Genomic DNA, 21,169 nt, shown 5'->3' on the forward strand with positions numbered 1-21,169 from the left:
AAAATGAAGACAGTTGGGTTGCTAAAAGTTAGAGGAGGCTAAATTCAAGAGAGATAATCTGAAATATTTAATGCTAGATTTTTATCCTCTTTTTCCTCTTGCTGTACAAAAGTCATAATCCAAGTATTGGATCATTTTTACTCACTTTTGAGCCAGAAAGCCTTGCTGATTCCAGCAGGGAGCTCTGTTCAGAAATCAATGGTATGATATGGCCCGTGGCTTCAATTAAAAAAAAAAAAAAACTGACAAATAATTATTGGCTCATAAGTGATACTGGGAAGCAACCCAAAAATTAAACAAATAAGCAGCCATAGCTGCGATGTTAAGATTCATAAACATGTCACGTTAGGAGTGTGAGAAGTTCTTATCCTTAAGAAATTATATATGGATTTTTATTCCATCTTTAAATTCACAGAAGCATCTTCAAAAGAGCTAACTGGGAATTGGCATAAAAATCCATGTGCACTGATCGTTTGCAGGAAGATCTCTACAAGGAAGTTTTTTGTAGACAGGAGTGTCCATCCGATGCAGAGGACATCTTTAAAAACACCTGTGATCTAAGGCACTTCTCTTACCAGACAATAGGACCAATTTGAGCTCTCCTATTTTGTGAACTGGTATCCTTCCACCAAAGACATCAACCTTTCCTCCCTGTATCATATCTTCCTTGGACTATGTATGCAAAGGCTCAAGTGCAGGATTTAAAAATTTAGACTGACCACTCTCCAACCCCCTCAAAAGGATATTGTTAATGTTTATTCTGATATAATGAAGCTAGAAGGTCTGCTCATTCTTTAGGTTCATCCATGCTTCCCCTTCGGATTCATATATCAGCTGCTTATAACTTTGCCAAGATTCAGCCATTTCAACTCGAAGTTTCCATATTGTCTAGAAGCCAGGAATTTTTGGAAAGTTTCAATCAAGGTACTTCAACCATTTCTACAATCAAATCTAAGAAAAAAAATCTGCCCATAAATAGCAATTTTTTTCCTTGAATCACCACACCAGTGGGAATGAGCATGCACCAACAAGGAAAACAAGAGCTGTATATATAGCATTTGTTCCAGCATTTTTTAACATTTAAGTGTTTGACATTGCAACCTTCACAATGAATCTTCAGCAAATTCTATGTCTTATCTGTTAATAACATATATTAACCACTGCACAAGGTGTTATGCTAACACGGTACAATTAATGCTGTATCCAAGGTCTGTTACTCTTAAAGCCAAACAGTGTTGACTGTAGTACAGTGCAGTGCTGTACAAAGATGTACAGACCAGTTCCAAACAAGAATGTTTGCCTAAGAGGAACAGCCGAGGTTTTTAGTGTTGTGCTTGACTCACCCTAATGCCTGGCCCTCTGAGGACATAACTCAGTAATATGCCAGTTCCAGCTTCAGAAGTTGCTGCATGCCACCCATTTGGCTGTGCCAGGACATCTGTTTGTGGGCTAGGCTGCAGAAGGACTCACTCACATTATCTGGGTTGGGAGAAGGTTATTTGGGAGGGGTGTTTTTAATCTAGACCATGTTGTGCTTTAGTGTGATCTCACATACAGCTCCATCAGCCTAGCTGAGTACATGGTGCTCAGCCCAGAAAAGTGAGATGAAAGAAGTGGGAAGAGAAGCCAAGATTTCTTAGGACAGTAGCTCACCAAACGAACTCTTAGAATTCAACTGAAATTTCACTTTAGGACATTGCACTCCCTTATCTTTTTAGGCCCTAGTCTCTGTTTACCAGAGTCTTTATCCCATACTGGACATTAGGAACATACTTGGGTGTCCAGCTGATGCAGAGGCTTAAATGAGCCATCTCCTTCCATCTCAGAGGTGAATTCATTTCAGCAGGGCCAGAGGAGAAAGAAAACGTGATTGCATGTAGGTTTTAAAGCACCTGCAGCCCTTCAGTCGAAGGGCACAACACTGATGTTTGCAGCAGAATGACAGCACCTAAACCTAAAATAATCTACAAGGGAAACACTAAAGTAAAGGTAAAAGGAGCGCTCCAAGAGCAGCCAAAGCTCCTGAATATTTTGTGTTGGGTTTTTATGACCTTGAAACAATGATCTGGAGCTGCCTGCTCCCTGGTGGGCACCGCAGCGGACGTGGATGTGTTGGAAGCAGTGGATTAACACCTCACCCACCCACCACCAGCACAGGCATTAAGCAGGATGAGATAACAGCATGGGCAATCAAGAAGCCCTGCATCCCAGTTCAGCACGGGAGGGTTATAAACACACAAGCCTCTGAATCCAGCAGCGAAACACTTAAGCCTGCCAAGCTGAGGATGGCTTGAAGTAATGACTAATATTTCCTGGGAAAATATCTGAGAAGTAAGGAAGATAAGGGGCATAAACATCCCAGCACCTCCAGACAGAAATAGCATACTGAAGATACAGCCCATCCAGCCTCTCAATCTGTCCACTGCATTTAGCAGTATTTACATGCTAATTGACATTAGATAATGACCATGGGCATTAATGAGAATTTCTCCTCCCTACACACTACAATTAATTTAATAAGTCTGGCTTTCCTTCCTAACTTCCTTGCAGGTATGGTTCAAGCAGCAGGAATTAAATTTGGCCAGACGGCTTCTGGGGATCACAGCCAGGAGCCGGATGCTTTAGTGAGAGAAAAAGGAGGGGTGGGAAAGGAACCGGGGAGCCAACTCAGACTAAAGCAGTGCCACTTTCTTTTAACTGCCACATATCATGGAGCGCAGGGCAAGGAAAAAAAGACAGTCCCCTTGGAATACCACACAGATTTGATTTTTGGTCCATGAAATTCAGGTTAGAAATTAACACCCTCTTTCTCTCTGTGTACGCTCTCCTCTTCCCTCATGTCCTTTCGTCCCTTCTGCAAACCATGCACGCCCTGCTCCTCAGCTGCTCCTCGGGTGCCTTCAGCTTTTCCAGTGCAATGCTTCTTCACCAGCTTTAAATCCTGCACCCAGCTCTGGGGTCATAGAGGGGAACATATCAGACACAGCCCAGGGACGCTGCACAGTAGCTATTCTCATTTCCTAGAGCTAAAGGGAAGCCAAGGGAAGGGTGCAGAGAGTGGAGCAGCCTTGAGGTGCCTCCAGTTTCACCTGGGCTTCCCTGTTTCTCAGCAGAAACCCACCAGCACGAGCAACCTACTGCAGCCAAGGCAAGGGTGGGCATGAGGGGGGCTGAACGCTTGTCTTGGGATCTTCCCCTTCTAGGAAAAACAAATGCATTGGGATGTCTGTGCTCGGAACTACAGAAAGTGTTTGCCTCAGGTCTCAGCATGGCCCCTAACAGCCAGTGCTCCTCCCCTCTCTGTTCACCCCAGAACACGGGGCAAGAAAGATGCAGCTGCACAAATGAGAACACCTTGTCCCAAGGCATCTTCTTGGCCTCGGGCTACCGCCCACTCGCTTTCTCCCTCCCTTTCCCACGCACACACCCATACACCAGTGGATATAAAATATCTCTATTTCTTCCACTTACTGGGCACTCGGTAATATTTTGAGTCCACAGGCTCATGTTGGAGCTGTCCTCAATGGTGGTGCATCGCTTCTGCTTGCTATCCCAGCCACAGTAAGGGTCTCTGGCTCCTAGACATTCCCTGCACGTGCAAAGAGAAAAGATTAAAGTTCTTTAAGACTGGCTAGCTCCAAAAATCTGTATTGAAGTACAGTGCTTGTGTATGACAGCTGTCAACTGCGTGAAGGCTCAGCAGAAGAAACAATTTCTTCTAAGCAAAGGTTTACCTGCTGGGAAGGGGGGAATGGCTGAATAGAAGGGTGATAGGACACACAAGTATCACTTAGAGAAGCTGTAGATTAAAAATCAGTTCACTCCTTCCCAAGGCCTAGGGAATGAAAATGACTTTACAAATTTTAGTCAAAGAACACTTGTTATTGAGATATCTTTGTGCCCCCAAGTAATCACTCATCAAGCCAAATCTCACACAAAGCAACCTCTGTGAGTATGTTTTCTGACACCCTGTCCATCCAAAGGGGTTAGACAAGCACAATTAGCCAATGGACCAGTAATAAAGGCTTTCTATTAGTCTTAGCCTTTGCTGGAACAATGGTTTCATTTATAATTCTAACATCAAGATGTCAGTTTGGAAAAGTCACAGCAGAACATTATTTCTAAGCTTTTGGCTGCTTTGAACACTGCTGTATTCATTTTCCTCCGGAATCCATATTTACAGGCTAAGTGTGTGTTCCCAACATGCAAGCTGCTAAGAAAAATAACTAGGGTTACTGCTGGCACTAGACAGAGAAGGTCAGTCACAGAATTAGGCTTTATTGATAAAAGTCAGCTGTATTGGTTATTCCCATAAGTCGCTTTCAAGTTGTTAGTTTTCATTATGAAAACGTAATTATAGAAGCCATATTGTGCATGTGTTAGTCTAAGACAAAGAAGAGAGGACTAAACCTAAAAAGATTTGTAACACTATTTTTTCTTCCAATGATCCGTTCTATTCTGTCACACAAAGAGCAGCTACGCTCTTTCCAAAAGTCCCAAATGATTTGAAAACTGCCAATTAAACAGCAGCAAGAGACCAAAGGGAAAAATTCAGTTGAAGAAGCTAAAGGGGAGAGTAATAAAATTTATTCTAGAGTAGGTATCAGTATGATAAATGAAACATCAAAAAAAAAATGCAATGAGATGTGAACTGTTCCCACCCAGAAATCTTGAAAATCGTTATTAGCTTGTAATCAGCCACAAGTGAAAAAGCATGTCCCTCAAGCACTGCCAAAAATGCTGGATGCTGTACCAGTCTGTACTGACTCCACAGCAATTTGCCCCAAAGCAAAACCTAAACTCCATGATGTCCACTGATTTTTACACATACCTATATATTTATATCTTAATTACAAGTTTACAGTTTGCTCATAAATTGCAGAAAGATATTTGCTCTACTAAAGATTTAAACTACTGAATTATAAGGAACACAGCTCTACATCCTTCATGCTCTAGGATGGGAGTCACAGTGGGCTGACTACCACATTACTTTCAACTGCTTAAAAACATCCAAGGAAAAAAGCAGAGATGACTTTGACTCAGCCCCAGGCAACGGAACATCAAATATTTGCCTAGAAAAGATTTGGGATCCTCAGTCCAAGGACACAGAAGGGCCATGTGCTGCTTTACTCATGCTGGCTGTGGATACTGATCCTACTGCTTTGGCAAGCCGCGCTGCTCTAATCCATGGTGCGGATCTGCCTCCACAGGCACCGAGAGGTCCTGTCTGCCTTTGACATTGCAGCAGCCGCTCAGCGTGGTCAGCACAGAGCTGGTTACTGAGGCCGTGAAGGCAACAGGGCATCTGCCCACCCTCGAGGTAACTTGGCACTTCAGGACACAACTGCGGTTTCTGGAGAGAAAAATGAGTAAGAAAGAAACAATGCAAAAAAAAAGAAAAGCCCCTGGTTTAGTTGTAGAGCCCTTTGGTCACGCTTCCAGCCCCTGACACTGGGTACACGCTTTTGTTTCCAACTGCAGGAGATCATTTCGCTGGGCACCTGGCGAGCAGAGCGGGTCGTTGTGATTCATAACGGGGCAGGCTGTTGTGAGCATCACCCTACTACGCTCCACATTTTCTCTGAATTTAATTTATAGCAAAACATGTGCTGCATAAATTCAGGAAATAATCTCCATATGTTCCGTGCTGCCGCCCTCAGCCACTCGGCAGGCTGCAGCATATCCCGGTCAGGCGCTGACCGCTTCGCTGGCACTGCCGTGACGGGTGTCACGCAGCTCCTGGCAGAGCCCTGGCCGCACACCCGATGGATCCCAACCTGCCGTCCCCTCGCCGCCGCCGCCAGTCCACAGGGTCAACGGGCCACAAGGAACCTGACGGCCATCCCGGGAGCGGGGCCCCATGCCGGGCCTGGGCAGCAGCCCCACACGGCGCTTAGAGCTGCGGCCGGGCCGCACGCCGGCTCTCCGGGCCTGGCGGAGAGCTGAGGTGGCCACCGGCCGCCTCTGCCGCGCGCACGGGACCCCGGCTCCATCGCGTTGCCAAAGCGCACGCTCCGTAATTTAGCAGCCATCAAAGACCAGGACTTCTCCCCACCTCACAGCAAGCCCTCAAAAGCATTCGAAATCTAAAAGCAAAATAGCTACGCTGTCTGCCTCCCTTCAGAATACAGAGCCCACTCCGGCAAGAAACCTATTACACCAACTGACAGCGATACACTTAAGGGTAAGGAGAAATGTATTTACTTACACACAATTTGCTTCATTTTTTTCCCTTTTGTAAGCAGGAAAAGCATTACAATGTGCACTACCGTAACAGAACTATTAAGTGAATACTTCAAAGTCCACCCTAAACTGTACCTTTAAAATATCCTTAAAATATATGTCCCTATTTATGTCATTAAATGATAAAACCGCACCAGTGAGCACACGCCAAAGACAAATATATGTGTATACACATGCACACACCGGCATCAAAATGCTTCAGAAATGTGCTGTCATTTTTAGTAGATCAGACAGCGTGAAAAATGAAAAGATATCACAGCATTTCCTTGTGCTCAGTACACTGAATAAATTGAAATGTTTATGTGTAAGTATCATTTCATATTATGATAGTGCCTAAAAGTCCCACACAGGCCTGGGGACCTGAAGTCGTGTGGGGCATTATGTAAATACTGTGAAATGAGATACAGAGTTTACATGCTAGAATGAAATTCTGATGTTTCCAAGTCAATGGAGCTTCTGCCATTGGCTCAGCAGGGCCAGAATTTTATACCATATATACAGTCTTCAACAGGGCAAGCTATACATCCATTTCCTCAGTGACAGATGGGCAATGCTCAAGGAACCGATGACAGAATCATTTCCCACCAAAATTCATACAAGTAAAGGGAATCAATTACCCCAGAAGGTGGCCCATACCTGAGCATAGTAGGGAACACTGGCTGTATTAATGCTAATGACTTAGCTAATAAAATCCCCCAAAGTGGCATGTTTGTCAAAGTAAGAAGGTGATGATACCACACAGCCTGTGCCCTCAGATCCCCTCTGGCCATCTATTAATTGCAATGCATTCAGTGAGGCCTCAGGAGACACCTCTTGACGGATATCTAAGAGGTCGGAGTTGTTATGACAGGGCATTGCTATCAATAGCGATTCACTTTAGTTCTTTGGCTTGCAATAAATGTCTTATCTGAGGCACAAAGGAATACACACCAAAACCGCTCAATTGAAAAACAATTCCATTTGTAAGGTATTTTTCTCTGGTTCCTTATTCTCACTTACCAAGGACATTTGCATGAAAATAGGATCTTATTCATAAGAGCTCACCTGCTGCCTGCTGTTCTGGAGCCGTAAGTCCTGCTGCTTTTGGCTATTGCAATCATTTCTATAGCAGTGATCTGGGATATCACAAAGGATTACGGCTCTGCAAGCAGGGCACTATCCACAGCCTGCTGAAGTCAATGGAAACTCTTACTTACGACTCAAGAGAGGTTTATAGAGCATTTGAAGCTTACAAAATCCTGAACCTTCACTATTAGCATTTGCAGGAAAAAAAAAAAAATCTGCTTCAGGATGCTGATTGTCTGCAAGATCTCCTCAAGAAAAGCCAAGGACTCATGACGTGGGGAGGGGACATCATAGCACTTTTTTACTTCCCCATTCCCCAAGGGCCTACTTGAAGATAAATGTAAGGCATGAGGCTGCACAAATATTTGGATCCATATACACATTTCTTTGAGGAATGGATGCAAAGGAATAGGGACGGGAAGAAGAGGAGAATCCAAAGGCAGCTGTGGGGAACCAGACAGCACCTTAGAGGCATGGGCCCTTCTTGTGCTGAGCAGCGCTCCCAGGAAGGAAGTTTCATCCCTCCTAAAATATGAACAAGGCATGGAAAACATGGTCATTGGCCTAAAACAGGTCTCCTAGTGCAATCTCAAGGATTCTCTGTTAGGTGTCTCTCCTTCACACTCCTCGCTCAGGCCTTGCCTTGTGTCCTGATCCCATCTCCTCTACAACTCCAGTTGTGTGACATTGTTGGCAGCAGCTACAGCTTCACCTTTTTTGGGAAAGAGGGCCAGCATCCTATGATGAACACCAGATAAGGTGACTTCTACTCAGACAAATATGGGAACTGCTCACCCACAGCACTGGAAACTAGGCATCACAACTGACCTACCCTTTCTTTTGTTCTTCTCCTTTTTTAAACCTTTTTCTCCTTTCTCTTAAAGGAGGCTGAACTTGACCGAAGACACACAATAGTGATTGATCCTTAAGCACAACTGCTTTCTAAACCAAAAGCTTGTCCCAAGGTACTTGCAAAGTGACAGCAGCAATCTCATAATCTAACTGACACAAGGATTGGGAAACTTTTTTGCAGTAGCCTGAATGATGCCTCCTTTCAAAATCTTCATTAAGGCTTAAATGTCTCTAGTTCAGAAGTTTCTCAATCAGACTTTAATTCGCTTCTGGGTCTAGACGGCTCCATCTTTTGGTCAGTCTTCCCTGACAGATAAAAAGCTTTACACTGTCTAATAAATAGATCTTCAGATCAATAAAACCAGACTGAAGAGATTAGGCTTTGACAGACCAAGGGAAAGAAGGAATTACTGGAGCTTCTTCCCACTCTTACTACCAGAAAGAAGACAAGCAAACATGTCATTTTGTACCAAAGCAGTCACCTCGAGTATTCAGATTAAAGGACTGTGCTTTTCTCATCTATTAGGATGCGCTTGGTCTCCCATCCTCATCCTCTCTACATCCTTCTCTCATCCCCTCTACATTTGCTTCTCCCTCATTCCTTATTGATGACCAAATACAATTTGGAATGGAACAACAGGACGTGATGATCTACAAAAGAGGGGTCTAGATCCAAAGACTCCTTCCCTCACTGTGTCTGCTAAAAAACCATGGCACCATGCCAGGAGAAGATTTTACATTTTTGCCAGTGAATTTGGAGCCTGCCATGAACATCACGTTCACTACAGTGAAGATGAGCCCCATTTTGCACGCAGACTTTTAATTACCCAGAGGGCATCACCACTCAGAGCATTAGAGGCACGGGGTTAGCAGCATTATCAACTCACTCAGACAGGGCAAACATTTATTGGCCTCATCCTGCAAGTCATTGAGCAACCAAAACCCACCTGTCTCAGCATCCTAGACAGGCAGCACCTCGCTCCTTTTGAGGAACCAGATCTCAGAACTGACACAGCTTCACTCCACTCTCCAAGCAGGCAAGTTAACACTGAGCACACAGCACTTTGCAAGCAGCAGGCTGCTCAGCTCTGTCTACTAGTTGCTGGCATGCAGGTGTGTTTAGCAGACAGACATTTCCTGACAAGGTTAGTTTATTGTCCCTTTGCTGTTAACCTACAGAGAGGATGAACTAAACAAAATAATCATATTGGCCTCCAGCCAACCAAATCATAATTACTGACAACCTCAATAGCCCATGCAAGGAAGAGTGGACTTCTGTCTTCCCTGAAGGCAGATGGCATGAAAAGAAAAGAATGAGAATCAAAAGGATGTTCATGGCTTAGGAAAATAAGATTATAAAGAGGAAAAAAAAGCACCAAACTTTCAAACAATCCCTATAGTTTTGATACCTTAAAAAATTTAAACTGCAGAGATGAGTTAGCGATCTGTGCAAATCCATTATCTTTCCCCACTGAGAGGAGAAGCCAAGTGGAACTGAGCTGCTTTAGTCAGACAGTGGTCAAGTAGCAACTTCATTTCTCAGCTGGTGAGCACAACATATTCTGCGCCAGATGTTACTGCCCTCTCCTCAAGATCAGTAGCCACATATTCCATGTGCATTAATGGGGTGGTTTGTGCAGCAGGGCACTACTCGGGAAGAGCACATTAGAGCTGTCAGGTGTCACCACTGCGCAGGCTGCAGCAGATGTGGATCTGGATGGATAAGGATATCTGGGTGTTTGGGACACAGGGCAGAGGAGCTGAACTGCACATGTGCAATTTAGCACCCACACAGACTCAGCATCAGTGACTCCTACTCTGCACATGACTTGTTTTGAATGCATAAATTAAAGCTACGGTGTAAAATGACCTCTAACATTAAAATGCATCAATTGGCCAAACACATGTAACATATTTGAAAGGAACAGTGAACAGACACATTTATTTTCATAGGCAGCTTTACCTTATTTTCCTTTCCACATCAGGGACCTTGACTTATTAGTATCCACCTCCTGCTTTAACATTTTCAATATCTCTTTAATCGATCGTGGTTTATAGATTATGGCCTCATGCAATTCATGGAACAAGCTATTCCCTTTCTTACCCTCTGACATACTATTCCATCATCTTTTAGCAACAGTGACTTCTTTATTGGAGAGGCGTTTATTTTTATTTTAAAAGCCACAAAATAAAACAACATTGCATTTATTCAAATATGAAGATTAATGTCACCTGAGAAAAAGTCTGATTAAATCCGGATTTATGTTTACACCAGTAGAGCAGGTTATTAAAAAAAAAATGAATGTGGTGCTCCATAAACACTATTAGGAACTGTTGTCACTGTGCCAAGCAAAACTGACCTCTAATAAAAACAGAAATACAGAGGGCCTCTCACTACCACTGATGGGCTCAGTCATCCACAAGAAAACTTGGATGCTATTAAAGCCCCAATGAAAGGAATAGCCAGAAGGAATTCCTGAGCATGGGGTATTTTGTCGGGTCTGTGAAGCACAGCCATTTTCTGACATCAGCAAGGTTTGGAGCCTTAAGTAAACCTTCCCCTTGGGGCTGCTGACGGGAGAGCAGCCGCAGGGATGTGACTGCCCTGCAGAAGGCAGCGCCGTCAGCATTCCCGCCCGGATCTGCCCCGGCCAGCCCATGCCCAAGGCAGCTGCCAGGTGCCCACGCGCTCTGCTTCCACATTTCAGCTTCGCGGTTGCAGACCTGAGATTTTTGGGAGGACAAGTAAATTCCTGTCACCTGGCGAGGCAGGTGGGTCAAGGAGAAAGGGCAGTTTAGGCAAGAGCAAATGCAGCGCTAGGGATGGAGCAAGGCGCTGTATGTAGCCTCTGGAAGTTGCTGATGATTTAAGGACACAAATTATACTAAAAGAGGGACCTTGGGATGGGAAATACACCTTCAAAGGTAGGAAATTTAAGAGATGTGAATAATGATAAAGAAACCTAAAAAGTCTGCAGTTGTCAGCCAGCTACAAAGAACAATCCATATTCAAGCAGCTCCTCTGTCAAAGCTGGATCTGGTTTAGCTCTGGGTAATTATTTTCTGCTCAGCAAGATGCAGACTTAACCGGACAGAGTCTTTCTAGATTAAGGCATGTTGAAGAAGGCAAATAAGTGTTAGACCATCTAGTACCATCTCTGAGAATCTAACAGTTGTCCTGTCCAGCGTAGGATTACTTCAGCACTGAATAAGGGACACAATGGTCCTTTCAATATATTCTCCATTGCTTTTTCCCCACATAGTTAAAAAAACACCATCAAGAAATATCAATTCCACTATTTAGCAAGAGAGATTATTACTTAACTAAATGGATACTCCTGAAATCTAGCCCTATCCCTTTTTATGTTAGGGTGTCCCTATAGGTCTACATTATTTTGCTAAATTGACATTTAAAAGACACTAGATAGAGCTAAGTACAATATTATGTCTTTCTGTGAGCCATATGTATTTTATTTGCTTTCCTGATCCTTACAAGTACAAAACCAACACATGTGCCCTGACTCCAGACCCTTCCTTCTCCCCAAACACATGAAACAACACATTCCCTAACAAAAAGTTGATACCACATCTGTAGCAACATATTCATCTGGTATTAAGATTGGGTTTCTGCAACATGAAGGACACATTTACGCTTTACACTGTACCTGTTGTCTGAAATCTTGAGCCATGACAGCAAACCAGCCATGGCAGCAGTGAGATGTAGGCTCTGGGCACGAGGAGCCACGTCCCCGAACGTGACTGCTGCTTGGAATACAAATCTGATGACGTAAGAGCAGCAAATTGCATGAATTGACAGAGGCAAAGGATACCTGCCCAGAGGCACCCTGGTAGCTCTAGCTATTAATCTTGTTTGTGTAATAGCAGCATCAATGTCACCCTAGCATTATGTATTCCAAGAAAAATACGTGCTTTTCTGGCAGTTGCCACTGCGTTGAAACGAATTTCACGTAGCCCACAAGCAGGTGTCAGATGGTAATGACTTTTAGACACTATTGATCTGAGCTGGTCTAAAGGCACAAAGATCCATACTCTAATCCGCCTCGGTCCTCCCTGCAAACAAAGTTGCAAGGGCAATATTCTGTATAACTAAGAGGCAAATAAAACTCCTCCACAAGTTCAAACTCTCCCCATTTTTTCTCCCTCCCAGCAAAGCTCGCCAAAACAAAATTAGCCGCGTTGTCCTGATGGTGAGGAGAGAAAAGCCAGGAGCAATGTGCTCATTTTACTTGTCTCTGTCTGAAGTCACCTGCACCTGCTCCAACAGCTCTGCAACGTGGCATCCAGCGCAATGCGTCCGCAAAACCCCACTCGGGCCACGGTACCACCGTGTTCATTTGAGGACATTCACATTCTCCACAGCTAAGAGGGGAGCCCAAAAGTGTATGGACAAGTTAACAGGAATGCCAAGCTTTTTAGTGGTTGGTGTGTTTAACAGAAATGGAAAAAATAATAAATCATTTGGTTCTGAGTAACGCCCCTTTTCACTGCTTCCTCCTGTGTCCTCCGTTTTGCAGTAATGCAAAGAGCAGCACTCTCAGTCAGCACTTGTTCCTCAAACCCAGGCTCTTGCTGGTTTTCCTCCTCAGACTGCATTTCTCTCCTCACTATTATTTGTGCTTCTGCCATATTTAAGTACTATCTACAAAGTATCCCATTTTCTTTCTTCCATGCTATTAAAGATAATGCCAAATAAGATGAGATTGAAAACCAGCCTCTCTGGCATCTTACTGGAAACATGCCCCTGTTCACTGCATTACTGCTCACCCTGCCCTCCTCCTTTTTGCCCCCTTCAGTTTTAGAAATACAGACACATTCCTTTCCCAGACTCTTCATATGCTAAATCCAAATACGCTAAAATCCAGATATCTCACACCTGTTTCATTCCCTTGAACCTCAAATCCAAATTTCATAAACAGTATAGATGAGCTTAGCTTTCATATATAAGCAGCTACATTAAACAAGATGGGAGTAATTGCCTGCTACAGTACATGCAAATGAGTTTTCTCTGGATAGAGGAAATGGTATAATTCTGTACTTCTATTTAAAGAACACAAATCCATTTTATCTACCAAACTTTATTCTTTTTAGGAGCTTTAGTGAACATGGTTTTGCTTGATATCTTCATTTGCTGTTAGTGGGAGTCTTGCTATTTACCTAACTGGAACCGGAATGTCAAACCAGATGTTTAGTGATTTATTATGCTTTTTTATTGGAGACTATGGATGACAAAAGGTTGGGCTGAGGACTCCTCTTTCTGCCTATAAAGTCTCTCAAAGCTTTCCAAATTAGTGGCAAAATAATTAGCTAATTCCCTTAATCTTGGAGAGCCCATATCAGCTAGAGCAGATGGAAACAGATGATGAAGCTTTACAACCTTTTGCAGGCTCTTACCTTTCCATTTGCCTTTATCCTCTCAACAACTTTTTTGAAAGGATGCTCAGCGTGCTGGAAAATTTTTTAAACTCTCATGAAGATTTCCAAAAATGTACTCCAGATTTTCAACAGCCTTAGCTGAGAAGAGGTGGCTGGATTTTCAGGGTCGTTGCTGAACTGTTTTACCATCAGGGTCACCTAAATGATCTGTTGACTGCTGGGCTCCACTGAACGGTCTTTCCTTGGTTTCCTCCCCATAGTTCCCCTACCATTTTCTTTCCCATAGTTTTACCCACCACCATGAGCTACTTGGTTGTCTTTGGAGGAGCTACAGGCATTTTGATGAGGAAGGCAGAGGATTTCCAGCCTGTACTCTAGTCCCTCCTTTCCTAACACTGGGGAATTTTTAGACCTTCCCATGCTGTATTATTCCTCTGATTAAGTTCCCTAAAACTTTCTTTCCTGAAATCTGGTAGTCCTTTAACAACTCTGGCTTTACACCACTAAATTCAAGTGTTTTGCTCCTCTGTTACAGAGGATTTTGCACCTTATAATCAGAAAAAAAACCCCAAAACAGAGGAAGAATTGCAGCAACCAATAACAACTAAAATATTCCACCATGCAATAACTCAGATATTTCCCTTAAAATACGGTGTGGAAGTGGTATAGAAACTATATTTGTAGTTTTCAGATTTTGTACTTTGGAAGGCAAACAAACAAACAAAGAAGTACCAAAACCCTCTGTGCTTTGTTACTGCAGCTCCTGACCTTAAGAGCCCCTGGGGCCACTTCAGGACTTACCCACAGGCACTCAGTTGTCTGATCCCTGGCCCAGAGCTATTTAGAGGTAAGCTGCATCCCTCGCGCTTTGCAAGTCAGCAGAGAAGAGGCCTTGTCAGCTGAGTCATTTCTGCTATCTCTGCATTAAGCAACGCGGCCGGAGGGGATGCACGCCTGGATTTAGGCCACGTAGGACAGCTCAACCTCAGCCTCGCTCGTTAGCAACTCCGTAGGCAGGGAACACGAGAGCCGGCAGGGAATGGGGGCGGCCACAGCCGCGTGCGAGAGGGTCTGCCTCTCCCCACAGGCTCCAAAGCACAGGCAACTCCTCCCTGCTTGACTGTCCTTCTTAAAATGAGTAATTTAACCCTACCCTTTAAGACAATTATTAAGCTATCCTGACAGATAGGCTCCACCTGGGTGTAATGGTCCATATCCGAAGTCCTCACCCCCTCCAAAATTCAGACCCAGGTTTTTGTTCGGGCACATTCTACAGACACGGGGGATGTCAGTGGAAAAGCTGCAATGCTGACTCTCCACATATCCCTCCCCAAAGCTTGGGGGCAACTTGAGGTAGAAATCCCAGCTCATTTGAAAATTGCAGGGAGGTTGAAAAGATTTCAAAGCCATGCAAAACCCAGCAGCAAGCACGGCCAAGCTACCACCCAGCAAAGCAGCCTTCAAAACACTCTGCACGTTCAAAGGGCTTGTAGGCTTGCCTCACATTGGACATCTTCCTAAAACTCTCCCAGTGCGAGTGGGGAAGTGTGCTTTAAAGCACAGTAGGAAAACACATGCACAAGGCAAAGAGCCTGCAGCCAAGCCCAGCCTGTAAATTTGGGCAGCTGACATTACAGATGTCTTCCCATTGCCCTGCTGCTGCGCCGGACTGTGTTGAAAAGCCGCATTGAGACAGGTCAGTGGGCACACACAAAGCGCTGCGCAGACCCCCAGAAACATCTCGGGTCAACGAACCACATCAAGATGCGGGGCTGAGTTACCAGTCTCCATTTAAGAACTCAATTGGTGCCGTGTCAATAAACAAACAGTAAAGGAGCTGGCAGAACCGTTTTTCCCTTGCCATCTCTTCCCTTCCCTGCTGCGTCTTCCTCTGCCCCAACTCAGAGCCCTGGGAATATGGCCCATGGTTTTAAAGCAACACAGCAACAGGGAGCACTGGAGGGGATCAACGCCAGGATTAGTTTTCCCTCGATATGTGATAGTCCAGGGAGAAGGCAGGATGAGGGCAGGAATCCTAAGCCAGCAATCACGAAGCCACATCAGCCCCTGGGCTGTAAAAGGCTGTAAAGTTTCCTGATAGCAGGAGGCAGAGCCAAGGAAAACAAACAGCGTTGCGGTATTCCTGCCCAGGAGGCACGAATTCCCCAGCACCTCAAAGCTGCCTGAGCCCCCATCAGAACGATTAGATTATAAAAATTGCTGAAATTGGAGCTTTTCAGGGAAGCCAGTCAAGAAGTCACAGCGTGACAAAGAAGTGTCGCAGGGGTGGGAGTCCTCCGTGCCGTGGTGGCTGTATATTGGCATGTATTAAACATCGGCGCAGCACTAAGCAATAAATCACCGCCCAGGAGAAGTGCCAGGTGGAATGCACCGGCGGAAATTAAAACATCCCTCCCGATACAGTTCGGCATTGAAAGAAACACAAAGGAAGCCAAGTTGACTTGTCACCTACACAGCCTGGATGCCAACAGGGAAAAAGGGTTTCCAAAATTTGCCACTGAAAACTTTCCTACAAAATTTAGGCTTCTCAGAAGATAAACAACAGCCTTCCTCAGCTTTCTGAAGTTTCCTTCTTTTTCCCCCCCTCAGATGTCCAGTCCCTCTATGAAACTCAGCTGTGGGGCAGAGGACCCACTACAATCAGCACAGATTCACCAACTGGCCAGCACCCAAATTCACCAAACGCCAACCTCCCACACACTTTGCTATAGCCCAGTGACCAACTTAAATTGCCCAGAAGTGTCCTGCACTGAGTCAGTGGCGAGGGTTGGGGCCTCTTCAGAGCTAGACTCTGCCCTCCAGCACTGCTGCTTCACCCTCGCTTGTCCCTGTGTCTTAGTCGAGCCAATCTCCACCATTCAAGTTTTAATGGAAGTGTCATAGAAAGTACTTGCACAGGCTGAAATGGAGACACGATCTATAAATTATTGGAAAGTTGAATTTGAGATTAGGAAAAGGAAAAAAAAAAAAAAACTTGGAGCTCTTGAAATTGGATCATATATATGTATACACACATAAATATTCTCAAACTGAAATTCTCCAGGACAGCCTGAAGAGGACAGCTGTTATGTTCTGCCGTTTTAAATCTCTGCTTTTAAGGGCTAAGGCTGGGATGGCATTTTCCAGCTGTGATTCTCTGTGTCAGCCTCTCTGTATATGCAGCTAAACCTTCACACATGAAAACGCTTGAGTCAAACTTGCAGTAGACTGAGGTATGTTTTCTGAGAGGGATAATTAAGAGGTTCAGCAAAAATAGAAAGAGCTGGCATTTTTAAATTTAGACACACATGACTAGTACGAGCTTACAGATAAACTCTACTTGTTGAAAATAAAATGACGGTGACATTTTCTGTATCAGGCTTCTTGACAATAGGAACAGGGGCATTTTGCAGTAGGCCATGGCAGAGGGAGACACTGCTAACAAATTCCTTCGTTTTGTCAGAGAAATCAATTTCAGACAAAAAACTGCTCAAAGAAAGCAATGCAAAGGCAGGAGTGGCGAGGGAGGAGCTGTTTCACGGATGTAAACAAGCAATTACCCCCAGCAGACCCACTGTGTACTTAGGGAGATCATTTGAATGCATGTCTCAATCATTTGGTATCATACTGTTTCACCTGCTGGAAAGGGCACATATGTTTGAATACTGAATATTTCTGCACTCATTGCTGCGTGGAACACACGCCTGGTGCCAGGACTGACAATTAAAAAGTTTTCTTTTTTTCCCGATCCTTTCCAAAAGCTGCAATCCAGACATGGATATTAATACTGCAAGTCTTTCTTTCGTAGGTTTACAATTGATATCTGATTAATCTAAGGACTAATTAATAATATTTATGAAAAAATATTGCTTATTCTCATTGCTTCCCAAAGTCTTCTGTCTGGTGGTAATGAGAAGACATTTTAAAGTGAACCACAGTAGAATATGTTTCCCTGGTGCTTTTCTTTTCAAGTTGAAGTGGAATATATGAGAGCTGTAAATTTGCTTACCCTTCTGTTCTGTACATGGAGCATCTCTCCAGAGGAATTTTTAGCACTCCATTATTTAAACCCACAAAGAGCGACCTGTCGCTGTGCAGGATTTGGAGACTCTTGATTGGTTCCTGTTGTCCGTCAGGGAGAATCTGCATTTCCTCTAAATAACAACTCCTCAGGCTCCTATTAGTGGTAGAAAGTGCTTTCAAGATGGTCCCATACTCTAATGAAACAAGAAACAAAACACGGGTAAATCTTGGAGACATTGACTTAATTTCATACAGGCACAAAGACTTCAGTATTAATGTCATCTTTACACAGCTACTTTAAACCTACTTCTGTGTCATTTCTAAAATACGTCTGCCTCCTCTGGTATGTAAAGCCCTGGCTACAGAGGCACAATCCTTAAACCATTCCCAGACATTACACAAAGCGGCTGTGAATACACTGCAGTCAGAAAGCAGAAGGATGCGAATCATCTGCAGAATGAGTTCCTGGAAGTATTTCCCAGTTGGAGTACTGAGGCAAAAAAAGAGCTTTGTCCTGTTACCAGAGAATTGTACAGGTGATCTGACATAGTAGGGATCATTTCTGGAGCTTTGAGTCTGTATTTCCTTTGGTTTATGGAGCAGATCGGATTCACTTCTGATGACAAGTGACATGAAATGCAGCGGCCCCGCTGGCAATCTCAGAGGCCACCAGAATGACAGCATGGGTCAAGGACTGAACTGCTTCTCTTCCTGGCAGAAGCAATGCTGCCAACTTGACACAGGGATTTTATGGCACGAGCAGTACACACATAGAAAAAAGATATATTTTAGTGTTCACAGTGCTCTTGACTAAAAAGTTTAAGAGTTTGATAAACTGTGGGGGATTTCCGCCAGGGAAAGGGGGGCGACCAATCATTTTTTTCCATTAAAACCCCCAAACAGGTCTAGTTGTACCAATGGCTCCCAAATTTAATCTTTCTGTTTACAGCGGCAGGGTCGGCTTTTCTTACACTTGAAAGGGCCTTAAAGACTGGCACAAGATTAAGACCCGACTTTAGGCTTGGTTTGTCTCAGATTTGGGCTTCCTGTTCAGGGTTGCCTCTACTTAAACATTTGAATGCTTTAAAAATTTGAAATCCAACAGAACTTATTCTCCAGTTACCACTAACCAGGACTAGAAAGCAAATGTGAATGAGAAGACGAGGCTAGAGCACACAAATAGTCTGAGGGAGGAAGCAAATACAGCTCAAATCCCAGCCTTCTTTCCTGGCTTTGTGATGGGACACCTCGCAGAAAGCGTCGATATCTAAAAATGGCAGAACCGAGTCATACTCCCATCCAAGTCCTTTCATCACAACCAGCACCCATGGAGCCTCGCACAGTGGCAAAGTTACTAAAACACATCAGAAACCATCACTTTCCCAGTAAGTGGTGGTAAAAGTCAGATAAATTACGACCCAGTCCTGGAAGGTGGTAATACGAGAATGAGATAGTGACTCTGCATTCTGATGTGAGATTCAGCTAACACTTACACAGGCAATCCATCTTATTCTAAAGTCAAGGCTTCTGCAATAGAGGATAAAAACATTATACCCATGAGGCTGGCCATATGCTTTGATTAATCAAAATATTTAATTTAACTTCAATCATTAGCATGAATATGGGCTAAGACAACCATTTATAACACTTTGTCCTTCTTCAGCATCTTTCATTTATCCAAGGTATCAGAAGAGGTGGTGTGTCCTGCTAATCAGAGGATGGCAGTAGAAATCAGAGTCTCAGTTCAAAGGCTTAACTCTTCCCCTACTTCACTATGCTGCCTCAGAAAGGCACTAGTCTCAGCTTCCTCATCTGCATTATATTATAATGCATCCCCAAAAGTACCTGGGAGTCCACACCAGTAGGCACATGGAGGTGCAAAGAGAGAAAGTACCAAAACCTTGCAGCAAGCCTGAATTTTAAGTATTATTATTGGTGACAGAGGGATGGTGATGTCGTAGCACAGTGAGGTCACTTGCATGCACAAGACCCCGGAGCATTTCAGCTCCTTCATTCCTCTCCCATTATACATAGCCTGATTAATTGAAACTTTTTTCATAAAATTGTCTTTAAACATTTATGGCCTTTTTAGATTTATGGCCTGCCCACCTCGGATTTTGTCTCCATCCTGTTTCTGAATTATTCAGGTAAAGTAACTTCCATGAGGTTTTGTACCAAAATGATACTGAATGACAACTGTGTACCAATGGCACAACTAGGCTCTCAGGGCTGCTCTTTCTATGAACAAGTGGAGAGAACTTTCTTAAGCCCTCGTGATCTTACCTGTCCCAATATACATCACGTGGTAGAGAGTATCCTTCCCCTGAACAATATCAACCACCAGCTTGGAAAATCGAATGCTGTCCTGAGTCACATATGGATCTACAGTGACCGGCTGCACCACGTCGTTCATCAGGAACAAGCGCTGCGCATCCTGCAGGATCCTCTCCGTCAGGTTCTCATTGGGGCCATCGTCGTTCAGAGTCCCGCACTAGACACAGAAGATGCAACTTCAGCACCTGGATCATCTCTCCATTCAAACAAACCCTGAAATTCTTCCAGAAACCTATTCCCTATTGATTCCCTGGGCTGGTGGGCTTGTGGGAGGTTCCAAGGGTTAAGCCCTTCATGTGAAAAGCCTGGATAGGAGCCTGCTAGCTCTGGCAGCAGCCCACTTCATGAAAACATTTCTCCCAACTGGTCCACTGACTAGGGCTGTGGTGCCTAATTCCTTTGTGATACACCCTGGAGGCAGAATGCCAGCAGAAGGTCAAAAGGGATTAACTAATTGAGGGAGAAAAAGAAAGAATTAAAGGCACTAGTAGAAAGAAAGATTTAAAGCTAGCAGTGGAATGAAGTTTTTGTGGCTACAAATCCTTGAAGTCTTTCAGATAATCTTCTGACTCTGTGTGGCATCTCACTCTGTATAAGGCACAAAACCTGAGACTAAAACCTGAGACTAAAAAAGGAAAAATACTGAAAAAAAAAGGTTGATTTTGCATCAAAGTTAGCTTACCACACTGTTTTTCTCTCATGTGTTCTTCTAAACAGACCTTTTTTGGATTATCTTGACAAAGACAAGTTACACTTACACGCTTACACAGTAAGTGTCCCCTCCCCACATGCAGCTCTCCATCTTCACAGAGAACAGCAGATCAACCCCTGTGCATCCAGCCTCACGTATCAGTGGGTGACCTGAGGTGCGACTACTCCAGAAGAAAATTTGGTGATTATTTTTTTTTTTTTATCTCACCCAAGGCAATGAGTGAACAGCAGAACTCTTGCCCACTCCCATACTCAGTCCAGGTGACAACCTTACTTGTCCTTAACTGATGTTTACACCTCAAACATTTCACTAGACACATTTCTTTCTAAAATGTTTTTTTTTCTTCATTTGGGGTCCAGCTACTTGGGCTTTCCTTGGAGAGGATTAGAGCATTGCAAACGAGGATGTTAATTCGCAGCACTTCCAATATCATGTACACCCAAGAGGCATCAAGGCAGCTCTCTGCAGCGTGTCTATTTTTCCAAGATGCACCATGCAGATCTGCTCTTACACTGACATAAAACGAGTTCAAAGGAATTGAGCTCA

At 44.0% G+C, this 21,169-nt stretch overlaps 1 protein-coding gene across 2 annotated transcripts in view; it reads right to left on the bottom strand.

The window, feature by feature from the left end:
• Nucleotides 1-21,169, bottom strand: part of SEMA5B (semaphorin 5B) — a 169,074-nt gene that overhangs the window by 32,601 nt on the left and 115,304 nt on the right. For both annotated transcript variants that reach the window (XM_010218544.2, XM_088519576.1), the window contains 3 exons: nt 19,861-20,068; nt 17,564-17,771; nt 3,472-3,589 (listed from right to left, as the gene is read on the bottom strand). In XM_010218544.2, the coding sequence (XP_010216846.2) occupies nt 3,472-3,589; nt 17,564-17,771; nt 19,861-20,068 (534 nt within the window). The remainder of the gene's footprint in view (nt 1-3,471; nt 3,590-17,563; nt 17,772-19,860; nt 20,069-21,169) is intronic.

The sequence above is a fragment of the Tinamus guttatus genome, unplaced genomic scaffold, assembly GCF_059628265.1.
Source record: "Tinamus guttatus ecotype Peru unplaced genomic scaffold, ASM5962826v1 Tinamus_guttatus_pri_ptg000060l, whole genome shotgun sequence".
Classification (NCBI taxonomy): Eukaryota; Metazoa; Chordata; class Aves; order Tinamiformes; family Tinamidae; genus Tinamus; species Tinamus guttatus.